Source organism: Coregonus clupeaformis, chromosome 21 (assembly GCF_020615455.1).
Source record: "Coregonus clupeaformis isolate EN_2021a chromosome 21, ASM2061545v1, whole genome shotgun sequence".
NCBI classification, from domain to species: domain Eukaryota; kingdom Metazoa; phylum Chordata; class Actinopteri; order Salmoniformes; family Salmonidae; genus Coregonus; species Coregonus clupeaformis.
In genome coordinates, this window is record NC_059212.1 from 40730483 (window position 1) to 40739380 (window position 8898).

At 42.4% G+C, this 8898-nt stretch overlaps 1 protein-coding gene across 1 annotated transcript; it reads left to right on the forward strand.

The window, feature by feature from the left end:
* The first annotated feature begins 330 nt into the window (after positions 1–330).
* Positions 331–3914, forward strand: LOC121535626 (zinc finger protein 37). Its single transcript, XM_041842864.1, has 4 exons — positions 331–718; positions 1347–1486; positions 1908–1992; positions 2121–3914. The coding sequence occupies exons 1-4, from the start codon at positions 454–456 to the stop codon at positions 3407–3409; spliced, it is 1779 nt and encodes a 592-aa protein (XP_041698798.1). The 5' UTR covers positions 331–453; the 3' UTR covers positions 3410–3914.
* Positions 3915–8898: the final 4984 nt, after the last annotated feature.

The window sequence follows — 8898 nt, forward strand, 5'->3', positions numbered from 1 at the left end:
CACTTTTAGAATTATTTTATTTCCCCCCTTATGACACAATGACATATTACCATATTACGCACCACGCTTTCCCCGGAAATAAAATGGATTTGGCACAAGACGCTAAGCGTACGTTTGGTCGTCACTAGTTAGCACAGCCACAAAATCATAAACCCCGCCTATTTCTACAATTAATCTTCTTAAAATGTGATTTTAAACCTAACCTTAACCACACTGCTAACCTTAAGCCTAACCTTATATTAAGACCAAAATGCGATATACTTTGTGGGTGTGGTAACTAGTGGAAAACCGTATTTTTTTTAATGAAACGTCAGAGACACGCCCCCAGTTTCTCCGACCATGTGGTTGATGATAAACACAGCTTAAATATCTCCCCGTGCTAAGCTTTTTGGTTTCAACATTTGTTCGATTTTAGTTCGATTTCTTACCGCGTGCTCACTATTAGCTGTCAGCATGTCTGTTTCCGACGATGTGAATTTTCAAACCCAGATTGCGTCTGTTTTGGATTCACTTGCAAAGGTGGCCGTCGTGGAAATAACGAAACTGTTCGAGAGTCGCTTCCTTGCTTTGGGAACCACCTTTCTCATTAAAGGGCGGAGGGAACAAAATGAAACCCAGCAAACGGTGGACGCTGTAAAAAAGTCTGGCAAAAAATGTATTCGCAGTATCGGAGTTCAAGTGAATGAGGAGACAACGACGTCCTCAGAGCTACATGAAAGTATGTTAGCTAACGTTTTAGTACTTCATTACACTGGCAATTCCATGGTAACGGAATTACGCAGAAATTCAGATTGTTTCACATTAACATGTATACCAAACAAAAACCATTAATTTCAAAGTTTAACAAACCATACAACTCAATGCACAAATACTACTTTTAACAATTTCCACTGACAATTTTACAAAAACACATTTACAGGAAGAACTGTGCAGATACACTTTGGTAAATGTATTTACTATGTAAATTGTTCAAAGTAGCCATTGTGCATAGAGGTATGGTTTGAAATCAGTGGTTTTTGTTTGGCACTGTATGTTACACTTTCCTACATTTGCAGAAATACACACTGTTTAATATGCACGATGACTCTTATCATCTTTCTCTCTGAATATGACTGTTGAATTTTTTTATGGCATTACGTTGGACAGAGTTTCTGCAAAACATGATGATTACTGACAAAATGTCAACAAACAACATTTTGGAGGAAAATAAATAAATACACAATTAGTGATTTGTTTAGTCCCTTTATTGTTATTATTGTCAGTACTGATCTGCACCATGCTGTCTAACCAATGGAATGTTTGTGTGCTTTGCGCTCTACCCCTCCCCCTTCCCATACCCTCTCCAGACTCAAAACAGTGCTTGTCCTTGGAGGGGGGCAGTGGTTCTTTGAATGGGAGCAGTGAGGAGGAGGGTCCTGCACATAGTATCCCTCTGCTGAAGGCTAATCAGCCTGCTGAACTCAAGTGCTCTGTTCTAGAAGAGAAGGTCAGTGAGTTGTTTGGGTTAAAGGGATACTTTGTAATTTTGGCAAAGTCCTTTACTTCCCCAGAGTCAGATGAACTCGTACCATCTGTATGTCTTTACGTGCAGTTTGAAGGAAGTTGCTAACTAGCATGCTAGCTGTTACCATAGACTTCCAGTCATTGTGCTAATGCTAGTTAGCATTGGCTTGTGAAACTACCTCAAACTTCCTTCATACCGGACATAGAGACATTAAAAATAGTATGCACAAGTTCAATGCTGACTCTGGGAAAGTAGATAAAGGGCTTCATTGTAAACCATAAGATGTGTTTGTTACTAGAACTAATGCCTTTTTGACTTGTAGGCTTCAAGCTAATTTGATTAGCTGACACCTGTATTACAGTACCTAAGTAGTTGTCTTTTTGGCTTGTCATCTGTCTGTCAGGTTGTGGAGATGGTGGAGGGGAGCAGTCTGGAACCAAAATCTCCAACAATCACTGAGCAAGAAGGAGAACAAGTGATCTATTCCAGTAAAAAACTAATTTATTCTAGGAGGTGGTAGTGAAGCTATAGACACTGAAATATATTTGTTATAAACTTTTTGTATATAAAGGGTTGAGGTTACTATCTAACAACTATTTTATTTTCTTTCCTCCAGCACCTGAGGATCCAAGCCACCTCTATGTTCCTGTTCAAAGCTCCCCAACTAAGCAGAAACCCCAGCCCCTCAAGACAGAAACAGAGAATGGAATCAATATAGAATGCAAGACTAAAGTCATCTGCCAAACGGTCCCAAAGGCAGAGGAGGAGGATTCAACACCACAGCCTACATGTAAAGAAAAGCCTACCCAGGTGGAGCGCCAGCAGGCCAGCTACAGCACTGCCAAGGGGACAGCCTACAGCCCGTCCTCCTCAGATGGGGCTTTGGCTCCTGTACCGGCTAAGAGTAAGTTGAAATCTATGGATGTAACGAACCCTCCCTCTACTATAATGAAGAAAAAGAAGGTGGATTTCAAGCTGGACCAGACAAAGAAAAATGAGGTGGATTTAAAGCTGGACTGGACAAAGAAAAAGAAGGTGGACTTCAAGCTGGACCAGACGAAGAAGAAGAAGGTGGACTTCAAGCTGGACCAGACGAAGAAGAAGAAGGTGGACTTCAAGCTGGACCAGATGAAGAAGGTGGACTTCAAGCTGGACCAGATGATGATGATGATGATGAAGAAGAAGAAGAAGTTGGACTTCAAGCTGGACCAGACAAAGAAGAAGGTGGACTTCAAGCTGGACCAGACAAAGAAGCAGGTGGACTTCAAGCTGGACCAGACAAAGAAAAAGGTGAACTTAAAGCTGGACCAGACCTCCCTGGAGCAGAAGTTGACGAGGCCCTGCTCTGTGCAGCTGGTGAACCTGCTTTTGGTGCCCGGAGGAAAGAACTCTGGAGGGAAGAAGAAGGCTAATGGTAGCTACTGTCATGACAACAAGCGGTTCCCCATGCCAAAGGACCTCAAGACCCACCAAGGCCTCCACACGGGCCGACGCCTCTGCTGCTTCACTCAGTGTGGGAACGGTGTCTGGCGGCTGCAAGGGGTCCTCTCCTCAAGCCGCGCCCATGGCTGCAAGATCTGTGGGAAGCGCTTCAAGCGCAGGAAGATCCTGAGGAGGCACGAGCGCTTCCACACTGGTGAGAAGCCCTACTCCTGCTCCCAGTGCTCCAAGACATTCGCCCTGCGGAAAAGCCTCCGCAGGCACGAGAGGTTCCATACAGGGCAGAGACCTCACAGCTGCCCCCAGTGTGGGAAGAGCTTCCGTCTCAGGGACAATCTGAAGGCTCATCTGCGCTTTCATACCGGTGAGAGACCTTTCACCTGTTCCTTCTGCTCCAAGAGCTTCAGAATCTTCCGGAATCTTGAAAAACACAGCATCGATCACTTGGGAGCGACAGCGAAATAGCTCATTTTCCGGCGAAAGAGAACTGTGCTAAAAGCATGAGCAGCCTTATGTAGGCCGCCTTACAAAACTGTCCTACCTCTAACTGAAACTACTAAATGTCCATTCCTCATTATAACCAACCCTTCAGTGTTGGTTATTTTTTAATGATGCTATGATGGTAAATTGCCATTATGAGAGATGGGGACAGTGGAGAGCTCTGAAAGGACTCAGTCAACCATCCTTCATAGGTTTGGATTATCCAGAATGATCATCAGTGTAAGCTTCAGTGGACATTGATGTTATTGACAGCCATAATGCTCTAATACAGTAAGGGACAATTTTCCAGACACATTATGCCTAGTCCTAAACCAAAAAGTTATTTCAATGGAGCTTTTCTATTGATCATGCTGGACTAGGCTTAAAGGGACTCTTCAGGACCTTATCTACTACTCCTGAGTCAGATTAACTCATGGATACCATTTGTATATGTCTGCGTGCAGTTTGAAGGAAGTTGCTAACTAGCACAATGACTGGAAGTCTATGGTGACTGCTAGCATGCTAGTAGATAACATAGACTTCCAGTCATTGCGCTAACGCCAGTTAGGGCATTGGCTCGCGAAACTACACTACATGACCAAAAGTATGTGGACACCTGCTCGTCGAACATCTAATTCCAAAATCATGGGCATTAATATGGAGTTGGTCCCCCCTTTGCTGCTATAACAGCGTCCACTCTTCTGGGATGGCTTTCTACAAGATGTTGCAACATTGCTGCGGGGACTTTCTTCCATTCAGCCACAAGCATTAGTGAGGTCGGGCACTGATGTTGGGCAATAAGACTTAGCTCGCATTCCAATTCATCCCAGAGGTGTTCGATCAGGTTGAGGTCAGGCCTTTGTGCAGGCCAGTCAAGTTCTTCCACACAGATCTCGACAAAACATTTCTGTATAGACTTTGTGCACTGGGGCATTGTGGCGCAGCGGTCTAAGGCACTGCATCTCAGTGCTTGAGGCGTCACTACAGACCCCCTGGTTCGATTCCAGGCAGTATCACAACCGGCCGTGATTGGGAGTCCCATAGGGCGGCGCACAATTGGCACAGCGTCGTCCAGGTTTGGCCGGTGTAGGCCGTCATTGTAAATAATAATTTGTTCTTAACTGACTTGCATAGTTAAATAAAGGTCAAATAAAAACAGGAAAGGTCCTTCCCCAAACTTGCCACAAAGTTGTAAGCACAGAATCGTCTAGAATGTCATTGTATGCTGTAGCATTAAGATTTCCCTTCACTGGAACTAAGGGGCCTAGCCCGAACCATGAAAAAGAGCCCCAGACCATTATTCCTCCTCCACCAAACTTTACAGTTGGCACTATGCATTGGGGCAGGTAGCGTTCTCCTGGCATCCGCCAAACCCAGATTAGTCCGTCGGACTGCCAGATGGTGAAGCGTGATTAATAATTCCAGAGAACAATGACGGCGAGCTTTACACCACTCCAGCCGACGCTTGGCATTGCGCATGGTGATCTTAGGCTTGTGTGCGGCTGCTCGGCCATGGAAACCCATTTCATGAAGCTCCCGACTAACAGTTATTGTGCTTATACACCTTTCAGTACTCATTTGAAGGTGTGTCCACATACCTTTGTGTATATATAGTGTACCTCTTAGCTGCCTTCATACGGAGGGCAGAGACATAAAAATGGAATCCATGAGTTCATCTGACTCTGGGGAAGTAGATAAAATACTTAATTGCCTAAATTAAGTTTTGCTTTAATCTGGGTCTGGAAAACTGTCCCTAGGTCTTTACACTGTATTTCGTTGGACAAAACACAAGGGACCTGGGCTGAGATTAGTTTGAGATTTTTCTCAGACCGCAATCTGTGTTCATGATACATCTCTTGACTTTGTTGTAAATACAAACAGATTGTTCATTTGTGTATCTTTGTTCATAAGTTGTTTTAAAGATGGGTGTAAAGTTTTTGATACTTTTATCTCAAACTCTAAACCATTATGCCAAATACTATAGTAACGCAGTAACTTTCTCTCATTCTTGTTATCCATACTGCTGTTTTTGTCAGGTAAACACCCTCCTTACTTTTTCCTTTGTAGAAGTCAGGGAAGTTTCTCTAAACACACATGACTTAGTTTAAAATGAAAAGAATGGGCAGTATGATGTAGCCTTTTAATGTGTAGAGAGAAGTTATTTCATATGTATTATGTGATTGTAGCTGATGTCTCTGGCTTATTTTCTGAAGATATTAGACATATATTACTACATGGCTTTTTTTGTCAACTAATTATATTAAATTCTAACCCAAAACGCTGTAATCTGTGTTAAAATAATAAAACAATGTTTTTACTGGAAAATAGTTGTAATCTTCATGAAAAGATTCATCAAAGGTCTATGTTTTTGGTAAGTACTGTAGTAACCTTGTGGGAATTCCTGATTGTTACACAATCACAGCCACAAGTTGGCCCTTTGTCTGGCAATAAAAGACATCACCTGTATTATTGGTTTCACTAATGACTTTTAAACATTCACTCAACCAGACACTTCTGATGTGTCAGTCTCTGTTCCCTCTGTTCGAAAAGTTCATGTATGTTACAGTACCATATTCTGTTCTATTTTATAGCATATTCAAAAATTCCAGCCGCAAAGATGTCATAACTGGTCCTTGCGATCCGGTTTTCTTGGGAAATCTCTAGCCCAGGGGTGTCAAACGTCCGGCCCGCGGGCCGGATCAGGCCCGCAAACGGGTTTAATCCGGCCCGCGAGATGATTTTGAAGAAAAATAATAATAATTATTATTATTATTATAATTTTGTAAAGTATAAAAATGCGCTGCATTTTTCAATAAAATAAACTGCTGTTCCAATTGCGTCCACTGGATGGCGCAATAGCAATTGTGTTAAGCAAGCAAACTGTTTATACCGGGGCAGAGCAAGTAGGTCAAGCACGTGCAGCCAATGAGCTACTTTGTTTTGCCCGCAATATTTATTACGGCTTCTACTTTTAACATTATGTGCTTTGGCACCCTCATTGCCCCAATATGTCTCTGTCAAAAAAGAGAAAAGTGGACGCAGAGTGTTCCAAGAAAAATGGTCATCCTATTTATTCACGGAATTGAATGGGAAAGCTGTATGTTTGGTGTGTTCAGAGCATGTTGCAGTGCTGAAAGAATATAACCTTCGTCGCCACTATGTGAGTCTTCATGCCGACAAATATGACAACTTTCAAGGACAGCGGAGATGAGAGAAGGTGAATGAACTGTTGGCGGGTCTGAAGAAACAGCAGTCTGTGTTTACTCACAGCCGAGACATCAGTGACGCTGCAGTGAAAGCTAGCTACCTCATTGCTAATGAAATCGCAGTGGCTTCAAAACCATTTAGGGAGGGTGAATTTGTAAAAACATGCATGATGAAGGCAGCGGAGATTGTGTGCCCTGAAAAGCGGCAGGCTTTTGCAAATATCAGCCTGACAAGAAACACAGTTGCAGACAGGATTTCCGATCTTTCAGTGGATTTGGACAGCCAGTTGAAGCAAAAAGTAAAGTCATTTATTGCGTTTTCCGGTTGCAATTGATGAAAGCACGGACATTACAGATGTTGCACAACTGGCCATTTTCATCCGCGGAGTTGATGACACATTGACCGTCACCGAGGAGTTCGTGGAGTTGGTGCCGATGACAGATACAACGACAGCAGCTGATATTTTTACCGCACTCGTCGGCGCGCTGGACAGGGTCGGAGTGGACTGGTCCCGCGCTGTCAGCCTGGCTACAGATGGTGCGCCCTCAATGATCGGGAAAAAAGCAGGCGTTGTGACAAAGTTCAGAGAGAAAGTGCAATCTGCAAATGGAGGACGTGATTTTTGGACTTTTCACTGTATTTTGCACCATGAGGCTTTGTGTTGCAAGTCATTAAAGATGGATAACGTCATGAAGGTGGTCATCCAAACTGTTAATTTCATCCGATCCAGAAGCCTGAATCACCGTCAGTTTGACAGCCTTCTCAGAGAGAAAGACCACATCTATGGCCTGCCATACCACACTGAGGTAAGATAGTTAAGCCGAGGTGCTGTGCTGAGGCGTTTCTTTGATTTACGAGAAGAAATTGAACAGTTCATGGAAGAAAAGGGCAAACCAGTGTTAGAATTTCATTCCGCAGAATGGATGCAGGACCTTGCATTTATGGTGGATGTTACAGAGCACCTGAATAACTTGAACAAACAGCTGCAAGGGCGCAACAAAGTTGTCACGCAGTATTATGACAGCATACGTTCTTTCAAGTTGAAGCTGTCATTGTGGGAGACGCAACTTGCCGGTGGTGATGCAGCTCACTTCCCCTGTCTGAAAAATGTGTGCGCGACCCAACATGTGGCAGACATGAAGCGGTTCAAAGATAAAATAACGGGACTGTTACGGGAGTTTGAGCAACGCTTTCAGATTTATGTTTATATGTTTTTATGTTGATGTGCTATTGTTTTTAATTGATTTTATTTTATTTGTATATTTAACCTATTCTTGACTCTGTGGTTCTTGCACTTGTTTGGGGAACAGGATTTCATTATTTGTATCTACATTTCTGCCTGAGAAATGACACCCTGATATAGTTCTGTGATCTGTGATATACTTCTGTGAATCACTGAGGCATTGTGTGTTTGTGTGTTCTTTGTCCTCAGAACTTTCAAATAACTTGAGGTGTTTTATGATTAATAGTGATGTTGTGCTTTTGGACACTGTCCTCAGGCTCCAGCTTTATGTTTTTATGTTGATGTGCTATTGTTTTTAATTGATTTTATTTTATTTGTATATTTAACCTATTCTTGACTCTGTGGTTCTTGCACTTGTTTGGGGAACAGGATTTCATTATTTTTATCTACATTTCTGCCTGAGAAATGACACCCTGATATAGTTCTGTGATCTGTGAAACAGTTCTGTTAATCACTGAGGCATTGTGTGTTTGTGTGTTCTTTTTCTTTAGAATTTTCAAATAAACTTGACGTGTTTTTATGATTAATAGTGATGTTGTGCTTGTACTATTTTGGACACACTGTCCTCAGGATCCAGCTTTATGTTGTATGTTGATCATATTAAAACAAAGAAAACAATCTGAAGTTGTTGTTTTTAAGTTATATATACCATGATTTTTCCGGTCCGGCCCACTTGGGAATAGATTTTCCTCCATGTGGCCCCTGAGCTAAAATGAGTTTGACACCCCTGCTCTAGCCCATTGAAGTTGAAATTTAAAATGGTTAAGGTAAGGGTTAAAGGAAAATTTCACCCAAAAACGATCTAGGTATTTGTTTCATAAGTCCATTGTTGATACAGCCCCAAAATGTTTTTCATGTCAGCAATCAAATTTTCAAGATGTATAACTTCTGAAATACAGCTGGTGTCATGCATTTTGCATCATATGAGTGAGCTTTGCTTTCACTTTTGAATGATTGAACTGCACACCGAGAGAGGGAGAATCTCAATTGCACACTCCTTGCGTCCTCTCTCCTCGCCTCTTCA